A 13,859-nucleotide genomic window follows, 5' to 3' on the forward strand; every position below is an offset into this window, starting at 1 on the left:
CCTAACCTGTACACAACCTCACACAATTTCTAAGTTCTGGCCAAGTAATTTAGTAAACTTTGAATAAACAATATATTAATATAAGCAGTTGAAATCCAAATCAAAATACAGAATAATTGAAAGGGGAAGAAATTGGCTATCCTTGCCCTACCATGCTATTCTTTCATTTTGACCACATTCATTGGAAAAGATGATAGATGTACTTGCAGGATATGATGAGGGGATGTAATAATAATGTCTAGCTGTTCAAATCAAAAGTTTTAATCTTTTGTTTATACTTCTCTTTCATTTTATACACGTACTTACTTTATAAATAAACCCAATATTAGTTTGGCTATATTAGTTTGGCTATGTTCTATAAAATAGAACATTTTCTTAATTTGTGCAAACACTTTAATAAAAAGATAGCCAATGCATCCATTTTATACAGAGTAAGTCATCTTTTACAGCTAACCAAGTATTAACCACTGAAAATGGTCTTTCTCTGTGATAAGAAAAAAAAAGGAAGCTCCTCTGCCTGCACAGCATTAGTTCTGCCATTAAGCCATGGCTGTTCCCCATAGCTTTTGTTAGTTTCACATGCAAAAGTAACATCAGAGCACACTTCTGGAGAATATTGCTTTTTTTTTTCTCCCCACACAATGATAACCTGGCACCATGGCACCCAGAAGTCCGACAAAGTAACTTGCTGGTTTTGCTTGCCAGCTGGAATCTACAAATTTCCATGTACAACAGTTTATTTGTGCAGCAATCATCTCCTGGAATAATGGAAAAAGTGCCTGCAGTACATCTTGTGGAGTCAGTTTTGCAGGCAAAGTTTACACAGAGGGAAGAGGGAAGCAGTGCCTATTGGCAATTAAACAGAATTCCCAATTCCTGTCCACAGCTGATCTCATTGCCACTGCTGGAGCTCTGGCAACAAATACTCATTTTGCAAATATGGATGGCCTCAAGAAAGTGGGGGTTTGTGTGCGAGCATGCTGTGGTTATAAAAATTTGAAGAGTAATAATTTCCTATGGGTTTTACTTATATGCTAACTTCACAATATCTACAATCGCTAGACATTCCAAGATCAGAAAGTACCAATTCTGGTGATTTTTTTTTTCAAAGTTCTTTACTACTTTTGCAAAAGCTAGGAAGACAGGATTTATTTTTATGTTTTCCTTCATCTTTTGTATCACCCTTCACTAGCCAGAAGCCCTCCAGATGTGTTAGAAAAACTTCCCATCTGATAAGCAAAGATTTAGATAAACTAAATGAATTTGAAAATCCTCTGGTCAAGGAAATCTTAGTCACATATTTCTCATTTCGTAATCTTCCACTTGTACTCAAACCAGCAATGAAGTTAAATGGGCATGAAACTATTTAGTACTCAAACTACAGACCGAGGAAACATCACTTTAACAATTTTGAGTGCTGCAAAACTAAAGGGAAGGCAAGAGTATTTATATAATATAAAATTATTTTAAGCAAGGAAAGTAAAACATTTGCTAGCTTCTGCCTGGGTACTAATCCTAGTAAACTATACATCTGGCTTTTAAGGTATAAAGTTATTTATTCTTATGTGATACATGCCTGGTTTCTTCCTCAAGTGCAACTGAGAGAAGTAACCATGTTGAAACCAATCCTGGATTCATTCCCCATCAATTCTCCACAACTCTCAAGTCTGGAAAGCAGGGTTTTTGAGGAAAAGTAGAAACAACAGAATAAATCCAACACTGGATTCTTTTGCATCATGAAGTACAATTATATAAAGAAGTGTTTGAAAACTACCCACAATGGAAGAAATGGATAATGAAGATCTTGGAACTTGCTGAGATGGCCAAATTGACTCCTTTAATTAGAAATATCATACGACATTGTCAAAATTTAATGATGATTGAAATCCCCTTATTGACTCTTTGCAAGAAACAGAAAAAATGTTATAAGATTTTGAAGATTAGAATTAAAATATTGAGAAAACGTACATAATAGGAATAGCACTTAGATCTATATATCACTTTACAGTGCTTTACAGCCCCTTCCTAAGCAGCTTAGAGTGTCAGCATATTGCCCCCAACAATTTGGGTCCTTAATTTACACACATCAAATGGATGGAAAGCTGAGTCAACTTTGACCCTGGTGAGATTTGAACCACCAAATTGAAGGCAGCTAGCAGGCAGAAGTAGAGTTAGAGATTTTATATCTATACTTATAATGGTTGTAAATGAAAATCAGAAGTCACTATTTTTTTCTTTTCTTTGATTTTTACATCATTGTCTTTGCTCTTTCTTTTTCTTTTTCCTCTCTTTTATTCTAAATATTAGTTCTTGCTAGTTTTCATACTGAATTAAAAATTAATAAGAATGAAATATTCAGAAATTATGTGGTTTTTATTTATTACAATATTTGGTTTGGAATAGCAATTTAAAAAATAGCACAATTTAACATATACAGAATCAGAAAAATGACATGACTCAATTTCATATTCAAATCAAGGATTCAAAATTCCTTTATCAAGATATGATAAAGTACTGCAACTTTAGAAAAAAGAACTTTCAGCTATTTGAGGTTACAAACAAAGGTAGACCCTTAAAATGGGAAATGTCTAATTTCATGATTCACCTGCAAAGTTTTTGGAAGCAGGCCTTTTAAATCCTAATTATTCAGGAAAATATAGTTTTCCTCCTTCTATGAAGTGGGGTCCTTTTTATAAAGTATTAAATCTCTTTTGCAAACAAAATATAAACATTCACATCTGAAGTGTCTAAGATGTCATAATAGACTTCTAGGATTCCCCCCCATCCCCCCAAAATGGGGGGAGGACAAAGACAATATACACTTCCTAGTTACATTGAAGGATGATTCCAAGTAGTAACTCTCCCATACAAAATGTCATACTACATGTCTTACCTAGATAGACCAAGCCAAATCCTCCATAAGCAATCATAGGACCCAACCTCCATTTCCGTTTTTGGGTATCCGTCAATATTATTCCTTCTTGAAGAGGATCTGGGAGGCTGTTTTTTATATGCTTTTTGGGAGGCATTATGCCTGAACATAAGAAATCAAAGACAATTCTTAGAAAAAGCAGCACATGCTATTTCTTCAAACTTCTTAAATAGTTTTCTTGAAACCACTATAATACATACATCAGCAAGCTTAGCCTCTTTGTTACACCTTAAAGTGATTCAGTTGATGATATAATACAAGGGAAAGAATGTTATAATAAATATATAAGAGTGATAATTTGCCTTGTCACTTTCAGCTGTTCAGAATGAATATGCCCTAAAGAATATGTCTTTAGTAAATAACACCTCTTCCCTTGTAAACTACAAGCATTTGGCTTGATTCTAGCAATGATGTTTGGATGGATTTTCACTTGTTAGATACATTAGGTAAGAAAGTACCTGTCCGCTTCAGTGTATCTTTGTCTAACTTTGTTTCTTATGAATAATAAGCAGTCTTTTCTTCTTGAGACAAAGACTGAAAACCCCTTAAGATAATTGAAACTCAGCATCATGCAATATTGCTCATGTTTTGGGCAGTTTTATCAATTTATTATATTTTTAGCTGTCTTTATGTACACAACTGCTTGCTTATACTTTAGCTGTAACTAAAGCATGTCAGATAAAAACCTGGAGTGATTTTGATACAATACATGGTTAGTTTCAGTGCTCTAAACCCATGTTGACTAGGCAGCACATTGTCAAGACTTAAAATAAGCTCACAGCAAAAAAGCATCTTTAATACCTTTGTATGCTTGGATTCTCTCCTCTTAAGATACAGGAAGAAAAGGGATCTGTTAACAAAAGGTGAGGAGATACATTTTCCTTCTACTTTCATTAATCCCACACTAGAGTAACAGATGAGGTTCTGTTTCCAAGACTGCTATCAAAATCCCAAACCCAAGTTTTTTACTTATCTTGGAAAAAAATTTCTTTTCTTGGGAAAAAAAGGTGAATATTTTACTCTTTTCGTTAGTTATATCATAACATATTTTTATAAAGAGCAGGGAGGCATTTTCCTGCCACCGAAATAAATAGAGGAAAACTCATTTGCTTAATTTCTGTGTGATAGGAATTGAAAATAAACTCATAAGACCAAGTTCACAAAAAGGTAAAGACAATTCAAAAATTCTAGAAAGCGAAACAACTCTACGCTTCTGTCATTCAAACTAGGACAAGACAATATTTAAAAGCAAAAATAAATTGACTAAAAATATGTGCTGCAACATAGCGTTTCTCAGGAATAATAGACCACAGCTTCTATAGTCCCAAGGCAATATGATTATTGTTTCAGGAATTGTTAACTGTTTTTTTCCAAAGCTCTGACTTCTCTATAAATCTAAAGGCAACTGTGACTCCAGGTCAGTTGGACTAGCAATTTTTACATAAGTGAGAACTGAGAGTACTTTATATCCACATAATGATTTATATTGTAGGTAAGTTTGAAATTAAAAATAAACAATATATTGCTATAAATTACTTGCATTTTATTACTTTTTATTTAAAAAGTAATGTGCTTTGCCTCCACAGATAAAATATAAATAAAAGATATATTAATGTTTGTATGTATTCATATAGCTCTCAATATACAATAATATCTCAATATTCACCTACATTCCCATCGACCAAGAAAGGAACAGCCCGGGATAAAGCATACCATTTGTCTGAAATGGTATAGGGTTTCCTGCCTAGGCAGGCGGTTGGACTAGAAGATCTCTAAGGTCCCTTCCAACTCTGTTATTCTATTCTATACTAACAGTGCAAGAAGACATGGCTTTTGAGTTTGAAGGATTCCCTGGAAATAACATGTAAGTCACGCTTTCCTTACAACTCTGTCCTCCATGAGGGAATAGACTACATGTATTCCTACAGAGCATCCGAAAAACGGATGGGAGGCATTGTGCCCTTCCTATCAACTCCAACAAAAGCAGGATTGACACATGCAGCAACTCCGTGGGTGCCCTCTCAAGACCTATCTTTGTGGAGGCTACATGTACGATAGGCTACTCCCAGCAGCAGCCTTGAAGGGGCTACACATATGAAGAAAGTACCAAGAACTTTGTAATCACTCCGCTTGTTATAGACTTCTAAACAGGACGGAGGACTATATGGGGACGTGACACATTAAAAACATTTATTCATTTAAGACACTTTATATGGCCTCCCATCTCTCTCTCCTTCCCTCCCTCCCTCTCTCTCAGCGAGTACGGATGACTCACCCCCATTAAGCCTGAAAGCAGTGAGTAGGCAAGACAGAATGAACTGAGTAGGTGACCAAGAAACCACAAATGGAGCAGAATTGACCATTGAGCTGCCCATAGGACAGCGGCCCGTTGCCCTTTTCCCTTGATGTTTACTGACCCCATTACTCTGGAGGCCAAAATTTGCAAAAAGTCAAGACAAGGAGAGAACGCGCGGAAAGCTCTTCCCTTCGGAGACAGGAGAAGTTGAGGAAAGGCAACCCACACACAAACACTTCCTAAGGGGAAGAACAGTCCTCTTCGGGCCCACAACGGCACAAAGGAAACCATTTCTCTCTTTCCCCCCGCCCTCCCTTCCCAATTCCCTTGGAGGAAGAGCCGTACTGCCACCTACCCCCTGGAGAAGTAAGGCCACGCCCCCGCTTCTCCCGCACGCGCTCGGCGCTGCTTCTCTTTTTTCTTCTTCTCCCTGCCGTTCCTCTGACGCTGGGCGTTCTCAAGGCAATCCTTAGCAGCTGGCAGCCTATCCGAAGACAGCGTACTCGGCCGTTCGGCGCCCAGTCACGTGACACGGCACCGAAAGTTACTAGTCCGTGAATAAAGGAACGGCGGCGTGAAAGCACGAAGCCGGTCAGCGAGGCGATTAATTGCGCTTCTCCTCTAGCCCAAGACCAGGGCAATCGGGAAAAAGCGGAACACAATCCGTCTTCTTTCATTGAAAGGAGTTGGGAAGAGAACAACCTCCTACTGGTCAATGGCTAATTCAGTTTTGGCCGCAATAATACAAGACCACACACCAGATACAAACTCAATGTAAACCGCTCCAAACTTAATTGCAGAATATACGACTTCAGCAAGAGAGTGGTCAACGCCTGGAATGTTCTATCTGACTCCGTTGTTGCATCTTCAAATCCCCATAACTTTAACCTTAAACTGTCAACTATTGACCTCACCCCATTCCTAACAGGTCTGTAAGGCATAAGCACACCAGCGTGCCTACCGTCCCTGTCCTACTGTCCCCATTTATTCGTCCCCATTTCATTCATACCCATGTTTATTCTTACACTTATTATCCTTTAAACGATTGACAAATAAATAAGAGATGCGGGCTGAGATGTGCAGAAGAGAGAAACCAACCAAACCTATGGGTATTGCTTTAAATAATTTATTAAACTTGTATGCCACCTGGCTCTCAGTGACTTTGGGCCACTCACAACAATCAAATGACAGTCAAATTAATAAATCAAAGATGGCAAGTGTAAGATGGAGATCGAGTGGAAGGGCCACACAATCACTGGCCAAAAGCCTAGTTGAAGAATCAGGTCTTCTTAGCAATTCTAAGCAACCGCACACAGGTGGTTATCTAGAGCTGGGGTGGAGGGAAACTTCACTTCAGAGAGTACCCACTGCTATAGAGAAGACACTTTTCCAGGATTTCAATAGATGACATTGTTTAATTGTCAGGACTTGAACAAGCCAACCCTGAAGGATAGAATTGGTGGGGCAGATGCTATAGATAGGAAATGGATGATCCCTCTGATAACCAGGACTTATTCAGTTAGGCTTTTAAAGGTAACAACCAGCACATGGGAGCAACATGGCAACAGTGCAGCGCAGAAATCAAAGGTGGGAGCCAAGGCATACCAAGGCATGCTCATCACTGCCGGTTACACTGCATTCTGGACCAGTTGAAGTTTCCAGGTGGTCTTCATGAGCAGCCCCAGACAGAGTGAATTGCTGTAATCAAACTTTGTACTTCTCAAGAGTTTTACTGATCCTTTTGCCTATCATGGAAATATTTTAATATGTGATTCCTACATATAAATTCTTTCTAGTATTTTTTTAAATCCCTGCAGCATGTTAAATTGAACCATTTGCCTGTGTATATCCCGCTTCACAGAGATTTTGTAGCATAAGAGAGATGGCTATCTCTCAGCTAGATTGACATCACAGAGTGAGGATTAAAAAGGCAGAATTATGCGCATGGGATATAAAATACCGTTCATTGGTGATCTTGGTGATATTTTGTGGCCATCTTGGACTTTTGCAACCCAGAAAGTGTATACCGTTGTATGACAGCAAAAATAGGATCCTAAATGAGTCTGACTGACAGGAGTCCATCCCTTTATAAAGTGATGGGGCCTTTCCAGAGAACAAGATTTCTCTGTTGTGGCCCAATTACCATAGAACAAGCTGGCAGTAGAAATACTTACTCCCTGGATTTGTTTACATAATATTATGCTGTACATTGCTAAATATTTTAAAATGTTGAATGTGACTATTATGGTCAATTTATGAAAGATAAATATGCAATGATCTTACTTTTTCTTTCTTTGAAAGTCCATATATAGATATAGAATCCTGTTTGGAGGATTGAACTTTGGAGTAGTACTAGCAGAAAAGTTTATCCCTACCTACCCCCATAAATGTAAGAGCCAAGGTGGCGCAGTGGTTAAATGCAGCACTGCAGGCTACTGCTAGATCAGCAGTTCAGCGGTTCAAATCTCACCTGCTCAGGGTTGACTCAGCCTTCCATCCTTCCGAGGTGGGTAAAATGAGGACCCAGATTGTTGGGGGCAATATGCTGACTCTCTGTAAACCGCTTAGAGAGGGCTGAAAGCCCTATGAAGCGGTATATAAGTCTACTGCTATTGCTAAAAAATGTGCATATTACAATCACCCCTTGCAAGCTTTTTTTAATTAACCCAGTGCAGAGACCAATTTTCAAGAAGTGAACAGCAGGAGAAGTTATAACCCTCATAACTTTGTAGAAGCCAGACCCAAGTAGGATTGATATCCACAAATACAGTAAAGCAAAAGGAACAGGAAAATTGGAAATAAGTTGAAATTAATTTGTCTAAGCTTAAGTGAAACAAGCTGTTGTAGAGTGACATGTATATTCGACAATAAAGCCAAATGCAATTTTAGGTTGTGTGGAAGAGCAGGCTGTTTAACCAAATTTCCAGGACTTCTGCTTTATTTCCCTCCCATTTTAGCCTTCCCAGCATCAGCACAGCAGAGTTGCTAATAAAGCTGCAACTTTGACACAGCTATGGAAGGAGATGTGTTTCATAGCTCCACAGCAGCCAGCAAAAAGAAAGAAAGAAAAGCCAAAGGAAAGAAAGCATTTTCCTTCAGAAGGAGTGGGCAGCCCAAAAGAGAGGAAAAGTATAGCAACACAGCAAGACAAAGCACAATGTTAAAAAAGGTGGAAGAGCTCTACATACTGGCTGGTAATAGAAAAAGAAAATAAATCTCAAAGACAGGGGACTTAAGGCAGGCAGATTTAAGAAAAATAAATATTGATGCATGCCAGTAATAATATAGAGCATAGTATATAAGGGATTTTAATAGGCAGTAGAGTAATATATAATATTAATAATATAATATTAATATACTATTAATATTAATAGTATAGAGTAATACCAACATTGTCATAATATCAGTAACTAAAGATGATTGGTATATTGTAAGAGCAATTATAGTATAATATTAGTATAGAAGTAGCAATAAAAGCACTGGCAACACTTTTATAAGTTTATTTTTATAAAACAAAAGTCTCTTTTTTACAGGGATCTATAAAGAAGCTGCCAACACTTTTCTGTCTCTCTTGATTTTGGATCAGTCTAATATTTTTTTCTTCCTAGCATTTTCTTGCAAATGCAGCCTCTCTCACTCTCTCTTTTAATCAATTGAGTGTTAATCCATTGTTGCAACAGGAATCGATGGACTGGCTTGTTGCCTGAGCCTGAATTCATGGGCAGAGAGAGAGAGAGGCCTGAAATCACCCAACTGATTTTCATGCCTATGGCGAGACCAGAACTCACAGTCTCTTAGTTTCTAGCCTGAGGCCTTAACCACTAGACAAAACTGCCTCTCTTGAGTCAATCTAATTTGATACAGTTTAAAAAAAGAATCTATGACAAGCTGCATCAATGGAAGTGCTATTTATGTATCATGGTACATATAACTATGGGTTCCATTATTTTTATGCCCTTTTCAGGTTCTGTGCCCATTTCTGGGCATTGCATTTCAAAGTAATGTAAAATGTGAAAAAGTTGCAAGAAATTACAATTGGGGGAAGCAACTAAATGCTATAAAGAGAGACTAAAGGAACTGAGGATATGTTTAGTCAAGAAAAGGGAAATCAAAAACCTAGAGGACTATTACTGAGGAGCATGCCATGATCTGTTACTTTGATTCTAAGACTACAGTTATAGGTTAAAAAAAGATACAGGTTAAAAATTAAAGTAAGAACTAATAGCAATAGCAATAGCAGTTAGACTTATATACCGCTTCATAGGGCTTTCAGCCCTCTCTAAGCGGTTTACAGAGTCAGCATATCGCCCCCACAGTCTGGGTCCTCATTTCACCCACCTTGGAAGGATGGAAGGCTGAGTCAACCTTGAGCCGGTGAGATTAGAACCGCTGAACTGCAGATAACAGTCAGCTGAAGTGGCCTGCAGTACTGCACCCTAACCACTGCACCACCTCGGCTCTCTAATAAAAAGAACAAGTCAACGGTGGGACTAATTATTGAGAGCTACCGAATTTCACTGGATTTGTTCAAACAGAAATGGGAAATCAGCTACCAGGGTTACTTTCATTTGGATTTTTCACCAATTGGGAGCTGAATGTAAGAGACTAAATGATACTTTTCATACTTTAATTCCATGTATTGCATACAATTATTTGGAAGAAAATAGAGGAAATCAGGGAAAGCCAATATATTATGATGGTCAGATGGGGGTTTGTTGATCGCTTGAAAATATTGCTGCAATCTGCCAAATTCAGTGCAGTTGGCTTTGACACAGGCATGGATAGAACTTTGTAGTTCAGTGTCACTCATTTTAAGAACATAAGGAAATCTGTTGTTATCTGCCCTGTTTCCCTTAACAGCAAATACACAGAAGTATAAAGCTTCTGAACTTGGTGCAGCCAATGTATCTAGTACTTTAGGTTCATCTCCCTTGAATGTGTCTAATCCTAAAGCTATCTTAGCTTGAGGCCATCTTAATGCCACAGTGGATTTCTTCTAAATGATGTATGAGATAATTCATTTTTATAATTTATTTGTGCAAGATCACTTTCACGATCAGTTACTTGAAAAAAAGGGAAATTCCTATTTTTGCTACTCGCAGTACCCAGTGTGTTTCCAATGTGCAGCATGGCCATTTTTGTATTGTAGACTTTCACTTTTCTAAAGAGCCCCCTTTTTTTTGCTGTTGAAGAATTGCTCTGACCTCCAGCACAGCTTATGCCTTTATGACAATCCATAGTCATCAATGAAGTATGGTGGCTTTTGGGTCATCACTAATGTCAGCTGCAGATCTCACAGGGCTGTACGGAATGGATGGCAGAGCTGCAACTGCTTACACTGAGTTACATTATCTCCCTGCAGAGGAGAGAAGGCGGAAAAAAAGACCTCAGTGTTTTTCATAAATCCAGATATTTTGATTTCCTAAAATGATATTAACCACTCAGGCTAAAATATTTTTTCTTTCTTTTCCCCCTGTGTTTCTTTTAAAACCCTAACATAATATATAACGGTGCTTCTAGTTGACAAGGTTATATATAGACTATGGGTAAAAAACTTGTTGTCTCTGAATGTGTCTATTTTCTCCCCTCTAGCTCATGATTAAGATGCTGGAGGTCCAAGTTCCTCTTCTCAATGATGTAAATGAATGGGTAGCTTCAGTCACTGCCTCTTAGTTCAACGTATCTCATAATGCTGTACCTGTGAAGACAATTGGAAATAGGAGTGCTATATATGCTGTCTGAAGCTCAAGAACAAAAGCAGTCAAATCAGTTCTGAGTCTGCTATTTTATAAATGTACCTGGGATTCATTCATATGTGTAAAAAGATAAACACAGAAAACAAAAACTGCTGCAAATCTAGAAGTTTCTTTTTCCCTCTCAGAAAATATGCCCTATTTTGTAACTATAAATTCTGAAATTCCAGCAGGTAAATGTTGAAACCGGAGACCCAAGACAACTGAGTTATGACAGGTTGAAAGGCAGGCTTAGAATGTTAGGCTAGGATTGAACCAGTAACAATCTTTGAAGAAGGAATGGGATTAATAACTAATAATGTATTCTTTGTCCAAAGATGCTGTTCAAAAGGCAATTGGTCTTTCTTGGGTTTCTTTTTCCCTTGAAAACATTTCGCTTCTAAGATGTTTTATAGATGGCATTTAGATCCTAAAAAAATGGCTTCTATGTATCTGAACTTACAACCTAAATGCTGGAGATGGGCGTGACCCGTCAAAACCGCGGTCCACTAAAGCGCGCCCAATTAAAGCGCATACGTGACGTCATCAGCAGCACGACAAATACGACCGCGGAAAAAAAAGGGCGCTTTAAAAAGCGCTTTTACAGCAAGCCGATTCACATAAAGGTAAGGGTTAGGTTTAGGGTTAGGGTAAGGGTTAGGTTATGGGTTAGGGTTAGGGTTAGGTTTAGGGTTACGTTAAGCGTTAGGGTTAGGTTTAGGGTTAGGTTAAGGGTTAGCGTTAGGTTTAGCGTTAGGTATAGGGTTAGGTTTCGGGTTAGGTTAAGGGTTAGGCTTAGGGTTAGGTTTAGGGTTAGGTTTGGGGGGGTTAGGGTAAGGTTTTCGTGTTATTTTTAAGTTTCCCGCTCACAGCGTGCTGTTTTCGTCGCGCTGTAATGACGTCACGTACACACTTTTGTCGAGCTCGCTTTAGTCTACTGCGGTTTTGTGGTGGAACCGGAGAAGTGATTGTATGGATGCTACATATTTTCATATATGGTGGATTTGCAATAAGGTTAAAGCATTTTGGATAAAAATATGGTGGATTATGCAAAATGTTCTTAAAAAAAGGATAAAGTTTACCCCTTAGTTATTTTTGTTAGGCATAATTACTGATTGTACAGTTGTAGAGACTAATCTGATATTGCATTCAATAACTGCAGCTAGATTGGTGGTGGCGCAATACTGGAAGAAGGAAGATTTGCCTACTATTCAAGAATGGACATTGAAAGTAACAAACCTAGCAGAGATGCCCAAAATATCTGCATATCTTAAGGACCATTCAAACGAGAGATACAAACTGGAGTGGAAAAGATGGATTGATTATACTCAAAACAAATGTGGGGCTAAGAAACTTCAGATAGCTTATGATTAGAGATCAGGAATTATAAATTATCTAGAGTTAGTCCAGCAAGGAGGAGCTAGAGTTCAATGGAAATACGTTGTTCACCATCTTTTTTGTTTTTTTTTCTTAAATTGTACCTTAGATTCTCTTTGTTAAAGATTTATACCCTGTATTGGTTCTGGGAAGTCGGGGGGGGAGGGGTTGGGGGGATTTGGGGGTGAGTGTGGGGTGTGGGAACTAAACATTTGTAAAAGTTTGTGTGTGTTTTTTTTCAAAAATGTTTAATAAAAAAAAAGAAAACATTTCGCTTCTCATCCAAGAAGTTTCTTTAGTTCTCCAGAATTGAAGAAGCTTCTTGGATGAGAAGCAAAAGGTGACTTTTGAACAGCACCTTTGAGACAATCATGAGCTGGATGAGTGAGAATCTCCATAAATGATGTATTCTTTTTATTTGCTCAATATATTTCATCATATACCTGGATTAACAAACCACATTTTATTTACATGATAAGCCATATAATGCTTAACATGATGTGTTGGTTCCCATAGCATTCAGGATTACAGATTGGGGGTAAATGCTCTCATTTTAGAAGTAAATTTATTTATTTAAATAGTTGCACTTCGTACATTTAGATTTCATCTTTAGAAAATGATTTTTTTTCAAAGTGGCTAACATTAAACAGAATAAAAAAACCATGAGATACTTAATGCATGGGCATTTTGTCCCAAGGCAATCCAAAATCTATAGAAAGAAAAATGGTATATGGCACGAAGAGAAAGCTACCATTGCATATTGGTCACACAGCAACCTTCTAATATCATCTTGCTATGGGGAATATAGAAATTTCTGTTCATTTCCAGTCGACTCTGAACTGCCATGAGGGTCAGTAAGCAACAGCAGCTCTGTCCTTCCCTAAAGCAGGTACTGAAGAGAAGATTAGAAGGGAACTTCAAGGTAGCGCTGCCTATAATTGCCTTAGGGATTGGTGACCACTACAGCTGCTGGGAGGTTTCTTTTCACCAGATGTTTCTGTAATTGGCAGGTGTATGAACTTTGGCTAACTCTGATATTTAGACAGAATATAGCTTATTTTTAAAATGCTTCAAAAGGTGATAGTAAGTAATAGAGAATATCATGGATGTTGCTTTGATTTAACACATTTTATTATTCAGTATTAAAAGCACAGCATATTGAAGCCTAAGCTGTTTCTCATTTCATATTTTTCATTACATACATACATACATACATACATACATACATACATACATACATACATACATACATACATATATATATATATATATATATATATATATATATATATATAGCTATATAGCTATATCTATATCTTGTTTTGCTTTTTAGCTACTCACTTCAGACTGGAGCTGTGGATAACAACGAATGGTGCAATTATCTTGAAACCTTACCGTTTCACACCTACACTTGGAACAGTAGTTGCAAGCGACGTGTAACTTCTCACACTGTTGCCTAGCGTGACACCTTATGGTATTTAACACTGACATTTCAGCACTTTCTCTATTCATCCTTTTTCCC

General features: G+C 37.7%; 1 protein-coding gene across 3 annotated transcripts in view; it reads right to left on the bottom strand.

The window, feature by feature from the left end:
- The window catches only part of VRK2 (VRK serine/threonine kinase 2), a 57,590-nt gene extending 51,926 nt beyond the window's left edge, over positions 1 to 5,664 (bottom strand). The window contains exons 1-2 of one of the 3 annotated variants that reach the window (XM_087717500.1): positions 5,584 to 5,664; positions 2,894 to 3,034 (exon numbers count right to left, since the gene is read on the bottom strand). In XM_087717500.1, coding sequence (XP_087573626.1) covers positions 2,894 to 3,029 — 136 coding nt within the window. In that variant the 5' untranslated portion in view covers positions 3,030 to 3,034; positions 5,584 to 5,664. Of the gene's footprint in view, positions 1 to 2,893; positions 3,035 to 3,733; positions 3,763 to 5,207; positions 5,510 to 5,583 lie in introns of those variants that run through there. The other 2 variants (XM_087717499.1, XM_087717501.1) reach the window with 2 other exon arrangements.
- Positions 5,665 to 13,859: the final 8,195 nt, after the last annotated feature.

This window comes from Thamnophis sirtalis, unplaced genomic scaffold (genome assembly GCF_051295495.1).
Source record: "Thamnophis sirtalis isolate CommonGarterSnake01/CBP01778 unplaced genomic scaffold, rThaSir2_p1.2 scaffold_6, whole genome shotgun sequence".
NCBI classification, from domain to species: Eukaryota; Metazoa; Chordata; class Lepidosauria; order Squamata; family Natricidae; genus Thamnophis; species Thamnophis sirtalis.